This window comes from Passer montanus, unplaced genomic scaffold (genome assembly GCF_014805655.1).
Source record: "Passer montanus isolate IOZ18808 unplaced genomic scaffold, ASM1480565v1 scaffold47, whole genome shotgun sequence".
Lineage (NCBI taxonomy): Eukaryota > Metazoa > Chordata > Aves > Passeriformes > Passeridae > Passer > Passer montanus.
This window is the reverse complement of record NW_024369596.1, coordinates 3,642,613-3,655,063: the sequence shown is the minus strand read 5'-3', so window position 1 is coordinate 3,655,063 and position 12,451 is coordinate 3,642,613. Positions and strand designations below refer to the sequence as shown.

The following is a 12,451-nucleotide window of genomic DNA, read 5'->3' as shown; positions in this document are numbered from 1 at the left end:
GGAGAAGCAAATGAGATAAGAATTGTTTTTCTTTGTCTCTGTGGCTTCTCAGCTTCCCAGGAGAAAAATCCTGGGTGAAGGGATTTTTCAGAAAATAACACTGCCACACCACAGTGCAGGAGTTCTGCTGCTGCAGGATGGGCTTTCCCTGCTCTCAGGGCAGGAATAGGAGTTTCAAAGCATTAAGGTGCTTCCAGATCCAAGTCTTGCTCTAAATGAGTCACATGTAGAAGTTTAGCCTTTCATCTTTAGTTTTATCAGGTCTAAGCACAGCAAGCCCAGTTGGTGTTTCCAGATTTGCAAGGAAACCACCAAAAACATAAATTCTAGCATTGGGGTCAACGCAAATTTCAGAAATGAGGCAGAGGCTCCTCTGACAAAAGCTTTTAAAGCCATTAAATTTGCCAAAACCAAATCTCCCCCTTGTGTAATTTTGGGTAGGTCAGACAAGGACAGTGCAAACCAGGAGAAACTGAGGGTAGAGCTTAGCTTTGCAGAGCCTGGGCTTTACAGAATTTGGGGCACATCTGAAAACCCCAGATGGATGTGATGACAAAAAAGCAGCAGAACTGGAATATTGTATGCGGAATTTTAGCTGATTCTTTCCTCCTTTACCAAAGAACTTTTTACATTGCAAACACTCAGATTGGTGTAATTGAAGTCAGGGCACTGCAAAAACTTCTTCCCCAAAATTCTGGCAGCAGTGCATGTGGAAGATTATTCCATGATTTTTCTGAGAAAGGAATACAAAGAATCACTAATCTTCCAGAGCATGAGAGAATGTCCCTGATTCAGACTGTAGCTTTGTTAATTAGATGTAAACACCAAAATTCCAGCAGAACTGAAGAGCTACACAGTGCCACTTTTATTCCTGTAATTTGGTGGTCACCTGGCAGGTTTTGAGATGATAGCTGTGAGATTCCAGCCTGCAGAATTATTCTGCATTATTCATCTTGGTGTGGAAATTGATCCCTGTCACCCCTTTCAGTGTGGCACCAACAGTGTCACGTAATTATGTATTTATTGTCGTTCTTGATTAGTCCCACACCTTCAGTCACAGGGGGAAGGAGCTGCTGTGTAATTTTAACAGGATTCCACAAACTCCGAGATGCTTTTACTAAATCACAAGCACAAAACACAGTGACAGTGGTTGGTCTGAACATCTGAGGGAGGCAAGCAACACACAGAGGTTTTTGTTGCTCTCTGCATCTTTCCCCATGATTTCCTCAGGCCTCTGTGCTCTCCTGGCAAGGAGGAGCTGCCAACTCACTGATTTGTAAATCTAAATTCTATGACAAGAGAAAATAATCTCCAGCCTAACAGCAGAGCTTTGCCAGAGGCAGCCAAACCAAGAACCTTTGGGATCATGAGGAGCAACCTCTGAGTTATTTAAGGGCAGATGAGACATTTCCATGGGAAGGGTCTCAATCAGATTGGGTCATAAAGAAAAAAAAAATAAAAATTGAGCAAGTCTGGCTTAAGTGGAGAGGTTTGGCAGCCTGATCCTTGGAGCCACAGGAAATCTTTTTAAGGGTGCCCCAAACTCCTGATGTGATTAAGCATTTAAGGACTGTAAAACCAATCATGCCTTAAATAGAAGGGTTGCTCTCAACATCCTCAGCTCCTGGTTTCCTTTAACCATAATTTCTTGCCTCCTGTGAGTGTTCCCAGTGAAGGTGCACACAGAAGACCAGAGCTGGAAATGCTTTCCTTAGGGAGGATCTTGCTCTCCTTCACATTGGAGTTTTCCAGCTAATACAAATAATTATTTCCCTTTTTATTTTTTTTAAATCCCCATGAGTTCTAGCAGAATAATGTGGTGTAAAAACCTTTTGCTTGAAAGAAATGAGGCTGTATTGTTTTCCTGAATCCCTACAGCACCATATAATTCCTAAATTCAGGGAGAGCTGTGCCACCAGTCAGGTTTGATGGGAAAACTCCCTTCTATTTAGCACTGTGTAATTAGAGATTAGCATGGGATATGCAGGTGCCAGAAATTTATTGATTATTTGCAGCAAAATGACCACAAGCAGCTTTTTTTGTTGTTTACATTTCCTTCCACAGGCATCCAGTCTGAGCTCCTTGACCTCCACCCAGCCAGCACAAACCATAAAGCAAATGCCAAGTTCTGTAAAGCCAAATTCTGTAAAGCAAATGCTCTAAATGAGTCACAATTGGAAGTTTAGCTTTTCATCTTTCATTTTATTTGGTCTAAGCACAGCAAGCCCAGTTGGTGCTCCAAGAACTGCAAGGAAATCACCAGGGAAGGAGCAGCTTTCATTCTGAGGCCACTGCTATCAACATTCAGCATTTTACCAAACACTTTACCAGCTGAAAAGGGTAAAAACATCAGTTCTGGCATTGGAGTCAATGCAAATATCAGAAATGAATTATCAGAACATTAGTAACCCAACATTTCATAGCAGTGTTAAAATGATTTAACATTTATTGATTCCAATTGCAACAGACATCACACAATGCATTTCCAATAATGGTGACAAGTCAGTGGGGTGAGAGGACAAGTGTAATTAATAAATTAGACATCACTTAACCCTGTGCAGCCACACACAGGGAGATACCCATGAAGTGCACAGCCCTAGCCAGGGAATAAATACATAAATAAATACATAAATACACTTGCTGTACCATGAAGCAGCCCATGCCCACACTCCCAGCAGAAAAAGGAGGGCAGTGCCACTTGCAGAGCACACAAATTTTAAGTTTAGCATCGTAGTTTTCACTTTTTCAAAGCAGGTTCTGCCACCACCACCCTGATTTCTGGGTCCTTTGGAGCACAAGCCCCATGCGGCAGGGTGGAGGCAGCAGGGTGGAGGCAGCAGGCTCAGCTCTGGCTGCAGACAAACCCTCAGGGTGCTCCTTCAGTGCTCCTCTCGTTCTCCCTCACTGCTAATTTCGATTTTCTCCTCGTCCTGCTGGGTTTCTGGCAGGCAGGCTGGGCTCTCCTCTGCTCTCTGCCCATCACCACAGGGCTCAGCCATCTCTTCAGCTTGCCTTGCCCCACCAGCAGCTCCTTCCACACTTTCAGGAGCACCAATCTCACCTTGTCCCAGCTGGACATCAGGTGGGCCTTCAGTTCCTTCTCCCCCCTGCTCTTGTGCAGCTCTCTGCCCATCTGTCATGTCCTCTCCTGGCTCTGCAGCCTTCATGGCCAGCTCTGGCTCCTCCAGGGGACACGAATCATCTGTGGTGTCACCTGCCTTCTGCATGGGCACCTCCCAAAGAGGCTTCCCAACACAGGTGTCCTCCACAGCACCACCAGCCCCAGCCTCCTGCCCTGCACCCCTCAGCAGCTCGGGTTTTGCAGCAGCCTGGCCCTGGGCAGGCTCCCCGTGGTCAGCAGACACGTGGACATCAACCTCCACCGTGGTGCGAGTGGGAGGCGTCACCCCCTGCTCCCCACGGCGGGGCTCAGGGGACAAAGAGCTGCCAGGGGGACGCAGAGCAGCTTCAGCCTCACTGCTGGCCTGGGGATTTTGGGATCTCTGTGCCTCTCCAGCGAGTTCCTGGCGTTCCAGCAGCTCTGGGTGAGGTGTGGCTTCGAGCTCCTGGGTCAGCTCAGCCCCTTGTGTGTCTCCAGCAGCCACAGGGGCTGAGGCCTCACTGTGCTGTGCCCTGGGAGAGGAATCCGAGCCTCCTTCCTCCTCTCCGAGTTCACTTCCAGAAGCTTCCAGCACCATTGTGGCAGCAGGAGGCTCGGGGCGCCTCGGGCCCCTCCCGATGCGCGCGGAGTAGAAGCGGCCCTCCCCAGTCCAGGTGGCTGCATCGCAGCACACCCGCGCCGTCCTCCTGCCCTTGGCCCTGAAAACCACCCTGGGGCACACACAGGGCCTCTTGTTCTTCCCAAAAACACCTCCCATGGCTGCAGGGGAACGCTGAAACTCCGAGTTTTCTCCTGTGAGGCTGCAGGAGGAGCAGGGAGCTCTGGCTCTGGAGGAGGAAGGGGCTTCACACCTGTGGAAATGGATATTTATTAACCCACTCATTAGGGTGAGTTAATTACCCAATTGTCCCCCAGCAGGAGCTCAGGGATGGCAGGAATGAGCTGAACAGGTGGAATTGTACCTGGTGGGGCCAGGGGAGACACAGAGACCTTTTAAGAAATAGAAGGTCTGAAAAGAGGGGGAAAAGACACAATTTGTCAGTCAAAGCAGAGCATTCTGGAAAACAGTGGCAGGTCTCAGGAGCCACTCTTCATTCCAGACAAGGAAATGTTTAGACTTCCAGTAATAGATGGGAGCAGGAGGGAAGAGAAGCAAGGCAGGAGGAAAAAATTACAGATAAATTTGAAATTCACAGGACACAGCAGGGTTTATTCCTGAATAATAGCATTAGGAGAGGACTGCGAAAGACACAAGCAAAGTAAAAGGTAAGATAACATCTCCCAGCACAAAACTAATTCAAGAACTGAAAAGCAAGGCCTGCCTTAAACATTGAAATGAGCTAAACCCAACAAAATTACTTGTGCTCAAAGAGGCCCAGACTGTAAAAACGTGCATGAATTAAAGCAAGGAACCCATCCCATAAAAACCAAAGAGCAAGAGAGCTGCCAGACCCACAGAGCTCACACGGTCTGCTCACCAGCACAGCTCCACACCCCACTGAAGATGCTCACCTAGGAGGCAAAGCCCTCACCTGGGCTTAAATAGGAGGGGGGGTCACACCCAACCCCTTCCCCCCTTGACTCCCAGCCTTAGTTCCAACAGGTTCTAAAGTTCCCTTACTCTTTTTTTTTAATTTTCCCAGGCATTTCCAAGCCCTTGGGAACAGGATGTGGCTGTGCTCCTGTGTGCAGGTGGTGGGTGATGAACTTCACTTTGGTAATTGCCATTGGATGTTTAAAATAAAGCTCAAGATTTACACAGAGCAGCCGTGGACAAGACAAACTGACCTCTGCTTAGAAGTGGTGATGCCAAGTGGCAGAAAAACCAGGCTGGGTTTGTGTATAACTCACAAATGACAATACTGGTGCTGTAATTTCCCATTTTATTTGATATTGAGCAGTTAGGGGTGAAAAATTACCCCCCTTTCCCACTTGTGTGCTGTCTTCAGCTGGCTGAGTGGTGCAATTAGCAGTTTTACAGTGGCTGCAGATGATTTGAACCATCCCAGGCACAGCTGATCAGCCTCTGCTGGAGCTGACATTCCCCAGCCCTGCTCGTGTTTGCTGCCTGGGAGGGAGCTCTAAAGGGGAATTGGTCACACAGGCAAAACACAAGAGCAAATATCCATTAAAAACAAACTAATCCCAGCCAGGAGCGTGAAGGCAGGGCCTAAATATCCACTGCCAGCAGCACCAGTGCTGTGGAATGTAAAAAAAATCAAAATGGATGCATTCTAGGCTTCTTTTATTTCCATAAAAACCCCTGAAATCTACAATTTTGGACGCCAGATCTGGTTCAGCATCCTGAACTTCGCCGAGCTCTGGTGGCTCCCTGAGAGCAGAGAACAAAGGAGGAGCACTTGGCGAGGTAAATCCGTGTGTGCAGCCAGAGCTGGGGCCAGAGCAGGACAATGAGCCCCGGCTGCCTGCTGATGTGCTCCAACATCTGCTCTGCTCGATAACAGGCAGGGCTCTGTGCCTTGGTGGCACTGCAATGTCACATTGCCATGGCTCGGAGGGCCTCACTCTGTGTCTGCTGTGCTTTCACAGCTTTTCAAAGCCTTTTTTTGTTTATTATTTCTTTTTCAGCTTCAACGGAAGTAAAACTCAGAGGCAGGGAAGAATTTCTTTGACTATTGGAAACTTCTCTGAACTGATGCATGATTTTCACATGTGACAAACTCAGATGACAGCATGTGCAGAGTGTCACACAGCCCTGGCTGAAAGCTCTGGTGGCTTTGGGGACGTTGATGCTTGGCAAAACAACACAACTGGAAGGAAATTGCATCCCCATTGTGTGAGGGAATGTCAGGCACCGCAGCACATGGATTTCCAAATCCTGCAGATGTTGCAGGGATTTATTTCAGTGTTCTGTGCAATGGGAAGATGCTCAGCCATCAGCTCATCACGAGGTCATTGGGATATTTCTGACATTTAAAGTGTAGAATTTAAAATGTAGATTTAAAGAATTTCCTACCCTTGAATCATGGTGAAATATGGAAACATATGAAATAAATATATGAAATATTTTAGTTCAAAAGGCCCAACTTTGACCCATTTGAAACAACCCAGAAAATCTCCTGCATGTGAGATACCACACGAGATGGTAACATAACACACACAACTGGAGGGAGGAAAATCCTCCTGCCAGAGCAATCTCATCTCCTTCCTTTACCAGGCTTACTCTTTGTTCCAAAAGCCTTTTCCAATCTCTGCTACTTTGATATATTTAAAAGGGCTGTTCTAAAAAAAACATACACTTCTTTTTTTGACAAATAAAAGGAAATAATCACAGCTCCTCCAAAGAGCCGGGCTCAGCTGTCAGCCAGGATTGTGCTGCAGGATGGAATGCTGCACAGCAGCACCATTACAGAGCCTTCCATGGCATCATTGCTTACAAGGAGCAGGCTGCAGGCAGTTCAGGGCATCACTCTTTGTGTTTGGGGCTTTTTATTGCAGAGTTCAAGCTGTTAGCTCTTTACAGAGCTGTTCCTTCCAAATGGCAAAGCCTCTTGGTGTGTTTGGTGTGGCACCAAAGCCAGGGATATCACCCTGGTTCAGCACAGATCTGGCATCACAAGAGGAGGACACCACAGGGCTGAAAAATCTTCTCCTCAATGAACAGGAAGGGTTTTCCACCACTGAGCTCTGCAGCTCTGGTTTTCCAACTTGGTCTTGGAAACTCTGCCTGGCCCCAGGCTCAGAAGCCACAGGCCCAGGACTCTCAGTTGTTAGTTTGGTGTGGCATCAAAGCCAGGGATGATCACCCTGGTTCAGCACAGAGCTGGCACCACAACAGGAGGAATGGTTGTCCATTTTGTGACCATTTTTGACTTCATCTAGGGTCTACCCCTGGCTAAGCTCTTGTGCTGCCCAAGGTGGATCTGTTGAAGCCTCCTAATAATCCCTACTTTATTCTTTAGCTCTGTCTAGTTTCTCTTCTAGGTCAGCCTTCTCAAGGCATCAACTACAGGGCTGAAAATCTTCTCCTCAAGGAACAGGAAGGGTTTTCCAGCACTGAGCTCTGCAGCTTTGCTTGTCCAGCTGGTGCAGAACATGGACTTCACCTTGGAAACTCTGCCAGGCCCGTGTCCCCAGGCCCAGAACTCTCAATGGTTAATCTGGAGTGGCATCAAAGCCGGGGATAATCTGCCCCCATTCAGCACCGAGGAGGAGAACACTACAGGGCTGAAAATCTCCTCCTCAAGGAATAGGAAGGGTTTTCCACCACTGAGATCAGCAGATTTGCTTGTCCAACTTGATCTTGGAAACTCTGCCTGGCCCCATCCCCACACTGAGGAGCCACAGGCCCAGGACTCTCAATGGTTAAAGAACATTTCCTGCAGCACAGCTCCTGCTCAGAATCCTCCTCAGCAGAATTAGATAACCAGCTCATGGTCACAAATGTGATTGAGGCTGATTTCCCTCGGGGTTACTTATTGAAGCCTTTTCCCTGTCTGAATTTGGGGGAGGCTGGGACAAAGAGTGGCAGTGAACACACCCAGATCCTTCCTAGACAGCAGCAGCAGTTGGTAACTTTGGGAGAACAAGAAAAGTAACATAAATGAGTTCAAACAGATGAGCTGTCAGTCAGCTTTGTGTGTGTTTATTTAACACCTTCAGGCCCAGGAAGCCCATGGTTTAATAGCACTGCAGACACAGCCCACCTGAGCAATAATTGGAGTTTATCGGCTCAGAGAGCCTTCTGAAGAACAGAAAGTGTTCCAGGCACCTACTTACCCCCAGTAAGCAAAGGAAGATTACACACAGACACAAGAGACTTTGTCAGCCTAAGGGCAGGTGGAAGGACAGAAGTCAAGGTGTTAAAAAGCCCATCCTTTTCCCAAAGTGTTAAATCTCATCCCCAACGTCTCTGGTCACACTCAACCCTTACTCCTCAGCCATCAGCTCTGTGCAAGATATCAGAGGCACCTGCAGGATATTTTGTTTTGCACTTTTCCCATCACCATCCCATTCCTCAAGCACTCTGCAAAGCCTAAAAAAGAATCTCCAATCCACCACCCTCCCTGCTCCCCACATACACCTCTGGGCACACTTTGTGGAGTCAGACCTTGCTTAAAAAGCTCATTTGAAAGAAGTCAGTCCCTATTTCTCCTTTGAAGTGTAAAGAAAAGCACTCACTCCACAGTTTTTGCCATATTCTCTGTTCTCATTTATTCCCAGCAATTAAAACACACTCAGTTTGGGGTTTTGCCATGATCTTTAAAAGTGTATTTTATTGGTAGCACAGTGGGAGGAACATTAAAAGTCAGTAGATTTCAGCTGCATACACTGACTTCTGCATTCTGATCAAGACTACATTTTAACTTCTGCATAAACTGCACAGGTCACACAAACACTTCCACTACTACAAGAGATACAGAACAAGCCAGAATTAGGATTTCATCATCTTCCTGTGAAAATTTGTTCAACATTGACAAGAAAGCAGGAAGCATCAATACAAGAGAATTATTCAGGGAGGTAGTTTAAATGTTTCATTATTCTGAGGTAGCAGGAGAAGTGGCTGTTGGCCTCACAGAAAACATCTGACTGCACACAATTAGAGGAGCAGTTTTCTATTCTGTTCCCAGACTCTTCAGACCAAGGGATGAGACCTCCCAGGACCAAACCTCACTGGGGGAATGCAGCAGCATCAGCTCAGTGAGATCCTGGCTTGGGTGAATCAGCGAGGCATGATCTGAAAAACACCTACTGGGAAAGGCAAGAAACAGATCTGTGACTGAACAATCACTCAGGAGAACACTGGAAAGCTCTGTAAAAACTTCACAGATCTGTCTGACAGGAGTTCCTAAAGTCTGGGACACATTCTGCAAAATCCTGAGTCCAACAGCTGGGGCTGTTGGGGGTTAACCCCTTCCTGAGGGCAGGAGCCTCATCCTTGTCCCTGCACAGATGTGACCCCAGGCCACCTGAGGACCAAACATCTCAAGCTTCAACTTTCTCAGCCTCTACTTCCCCACTGCTCCCAGGCACTTCAGGCAGTGAGGCGGGCACAAGTGGGAGCTCAGCTTCTTGCTGTACAGGAACAAAAGTCTCTGGTTCTTCTGGAAGCTCCACTGCTGGCTGAATGATCCCATCCTGCAGCTCTGCCTCGGGTCCTGGGGTGCAGCCCCTGCTCCCCTCCTGTCCCAGCTCACACAGGGCTCCATCCTGGGGCTGCTGCAAGATCTCACTCACTCCTGCAAGCCCTGCACAGCACAGGCTCCCCACGGCCTGGGCGGGTGGCACAGTGCCCTGCATGTCCTCCATGCCCTCCTTTAGGAGATCCAGCAGCTGGCTTGGTGGCTCCAGAGACGCCCACTGTGGGCACAGGGGCTGCCAGGACACCACAGAAGAGGAGTAGAACTCAGCCACCCCCCTTGTTATGCCCTCTGAAGGGCTCTGCAGGGTCAGGAGAGACATGGCTTCCACCAGACAGCTGAGCTCAGCCCTTTGGGCAGCCTGGGGGCTTGTCTCAGCAGCTGCAGCCCTGGCTGTGCCCTCCACGGGCTCGGGCCCTGCCACCTGCACAGCACACAGTGACACGTCCCTGCCCACAAGAGCCCCCAGGGTGTCTGCAGGAGGTTCTGGCTCAGCTTCAGCACCACTGGAGAGCTCCACGAGGCTGGGGATATTTCCCTCCTGCAGGGTTATCCCAGCACAGGGGGCTCCCTCACTGCCAGCCTCGGCCCCCAGGGCTGCGTCTCCCACGGGAACAGCAGCAACAGGTTTGATTTCCTCTCCTGCCTCGCCCACTTTCTCCTGCTGGCTTAAATCTTCAACTTCTCCTTCAGCCTCCTCATCAGCAGGGACTGCAAAGAAATCCATGGGGTTCCAGGCTGGCTCCCAGCCTTCTGCAGGGGAGCAGGGCTCTCCATTCTCCTCCAGGGCATCAGCTGAGGCCTGGTGGTCCTGGAGCAGCTCCTTGGAGCCCTGTTTGGGGACCTTCAGGGCTGGGGTGGAGGGCTGTGTGTCCAAGAATGTCCGTGTGTCCAAAAATGTCCGTGTGTCCCCGGGGCTCTGCAGGATGGGCTTGGTCTCGCTGGACTCTGTGTTTGCTGCCTCCTGCTCCCTGCACCTCTCACAGAGCACACAGCACAGCTGCTGGCTGAGGCTGCTGCCCATGCTGAAACCCCACTGCACCTGCAGGAAAAAATGGCATTTTAGCACTTTTTAGCATTGATGTTCCCTCATGTCCCAGAGTTTGGTGGTTTAGCTCCCACAGACACCTTCATACAGTGTCAAAACAGCCCCCCGCATTGGAGGGAGAGGAATGATGAGGAGGCAATCTCCATATTGCATTCTGCTTTGGCACAACAAATGAGATAAGAATTGTGTTTTTCCTTTCTCTGAGGTTCAGAGACTGTGAATCTCAGAAATCCTTGGGAAGAATCGTGCCTTTTTCTCCGTGAAGAGAAGTGTGGCAACACCTTCAGGCAGGAAGAATGGCATTTTAGCACATCGTGCCTTTTTCTCCGTGAAGAGAAGTGTGGCAACACCTTCAGGCAGGAAAAACAGCATTTTATCAATTTTTAGCATTGACGTCCCCTCATGTCCCAGAGTTTAATTGTTTAGCTCCCACAGACACTCTCAGGCAGGGCCCTGCTCCAAAGCACAGCCAAGGCCTGGCCTTTGCTTCTTCCAGCAGAACCAAACTGAGCTCCCCACATCTGGGAATGTTTGCACACCTTGGGCAAGTGTGGCAAAACCACCACTGCCCAACCTGAGCAGCGCAAGTGCAAGGGAGTTTCAGAGCCCAAACCCCAGCACTCAATGCAGGATTCCCACCAGTCACCAGGCAGGTTTGTTAATTAGCAGAGTGGCAATCAGCACCCAGGAGTAGCTGCTGTTAATTTGACAAATAGCAGTTCAGGTGCAGCAGTTTTACAAGGGCAACTCCTTCAGCTGGAAGGCAAAACTTAGTTTAGACTTGCAACTGGAAAATAGATGCAACCCCACAAAATAACAACAGACCCACCCAAGCAAATGCTCCTTATTAATTACAATAAAAGATTTGAACTGCCCACAGAGGAAATGATTTTTTTCTGATTGAAGCCACCAGTGGTGGGACAGAAAAAGCCAGTTCAGTCTGTGGACTCAACAGCATCATCCATTAATTATGTTGCACAGACCCAGGCCCAAATGTTTTGGAGCACCACATTTTCCAGCTTCAGAACAGCCCTCCAGCCTCTCCCCCAGCATTGTATTTACCACAGCTGTTAGAAACATTGAAATCTGAAGGCATTAATATAAGATATGAGTCCTTAAACACCAAAATAGTGTGCAAGCCCAAGCTTATTTTCTGCCTTCATTTTGCATCACAACAGAGTACTTGGCTTAAGAACCAGAATTCCCAATGGTCAAATAGTTTCTTCCAAATTTCTACTTTTATATTAGTATTTCCTCTAAGAAAATGACAAAAAAAACTCCAAAAGAAAGTGTTTTATGTTGTCCTCTGAACACTTAAAGGGAAATTAAACCATTAACATACTTTCATTAGAAGGAACACCAGTTCTGAGTAACAGTTTCATCATTTGAATGAAAACTAAAATTAGACCTACATACCATCATTTGAGGGCCCAAAGTGAGCTAAAAACCACACAGGATAATCCCAGCACTTTATAATTTACCTATTTTCCCACCACCATAATTAATCAAACAAAAACTGAAGAGCTGGGTTAAAAATCACGGGTAAAAGTAGATACCTACCAGCTTAGAACAAAAGAAACCACAGAACACAAGATAAAACCTCCCAGGTACCTTTTGGAGCTCAAGCTCAACCTAAATACTGCCAAGGGGTCACACAAAACCACTTCCCCCAGCTCCTGGAGCATCAATCCCCTGAACCTTTAGTTCCTCCCCACTCTTTGGGAGCAGCTGTTATGGCCCCATCCTTTATTTTACAGCTGACAGTGTTTTCCTGCTCGTTCTGTGCTGCTTTTTAGCAGCAAAGTAAAAATAAGGCAGCTTCTGTTTACAGCTGAGGAGTGACCACCAGAGATATCCTGGAATAACACAGTGGCATAAAGCAGAGGAATATTCCAGGAGCTGGATGTGGATTTGGGATTACCCATGGGTAATTTGGGAAAAAAATCAACAATCTAGGTCAAATCCAGCACTGGGAATGAACCCTTTGCCATGGGCAGTGCATTGATATTTTAACATTAAAATTACAAAAATAAATTCCATTAATGCTAAATAATTGTTAAAATAGTGGACCTAAAAGGAGCTTTTTTATTTATGGTTCACCCCCCCAGTCTCAGCTGACAGGGAAGGGGAATGACCTCTTCTGAGAAGGAATAAACATGAGGTAAGATAAAGCATTTTTGG

General features: G+C 47.8%; 2 protein-coding genes across 2 annotated transcripts; both read right to left on the bottom strand.

Moving 5' to 3' along the window:
* Positions 1 to 1,810: 1,810 nt before the first annotated feature.
* On the bottom strand, positions 1,811 to 4,627 carry LOC120508390 (chloride intracellular channel protein 6-like). Its single transcript, XM_039721946.1, has 2 exons — positions 4,587 to 4,627; positions 1,811 to 3,972 (listed from the first exon to the last, which is right to left on the bottom strand). The coding sequence occupies exon 2, from the start codon at positions 3,876 to 3,878 to the stop codon at positions 2,880 to 2,882; it is 999 nt and encodes a 332-aa protein (XP_039577880.1). The 5' UTR covers positions 3,879 to 3,972; positions 4,587 to 4,627; the 3' UTR covers positions 1,811 to 2,879.
* Positions 4,628 to 9,067: 4,440 nt separating this feature from the next.
* LOC120508328 lies at positions 9,068 to 11,965 on the bottom strand. Its single transcript, XM_039721766.1, has 3 exons — positions 11,831 to 11,965; positions 9,320 to 10,264; positions 9,068 to 9,157 (listed from the first exon to the last, which is right to left on the bottom strand). The coding sequence occupies exons 2-3, from the start codon at positions 10,244 to 10,246 to the stop codon at positions 9,068 to 9,070; spliced, it is 1,017 nt and encodes a 338-aa protein (XP_039577700.1). The 5' UTR covers positions 10,247 to 10,264; positions 11,831 to 11,965.
* Positions 11,966 to 12,451: the final 486 nt, after the last annotated feature.

Excerpts from the sequence above, each read along its gene's own strand:
- LOC120508390 (XM_039721946.1), bottom strand. The coding sequence starts at position 3,878 with ATGGGAGGTGTTTTTGGGAAGAACAAGAGGCCCTGTGTGTGCCCCAGG.
- LOC120508328 (XM_039721766.1), bottom strand. The coding sequence starts at position 10,246 with ATGGGCAGCAGCCTCAGCCAGCAGCTGTGCTGTGTGCTCTGTGAGAGG. Across the intron at positions 9,158-9,319 it reads GCTGTGCAGGGCTTGCAGGA|CAAGAAGCTGAGCTCCCACT; the intron begins GTGAGTGAGATC and ends GTTCCTGTACAG.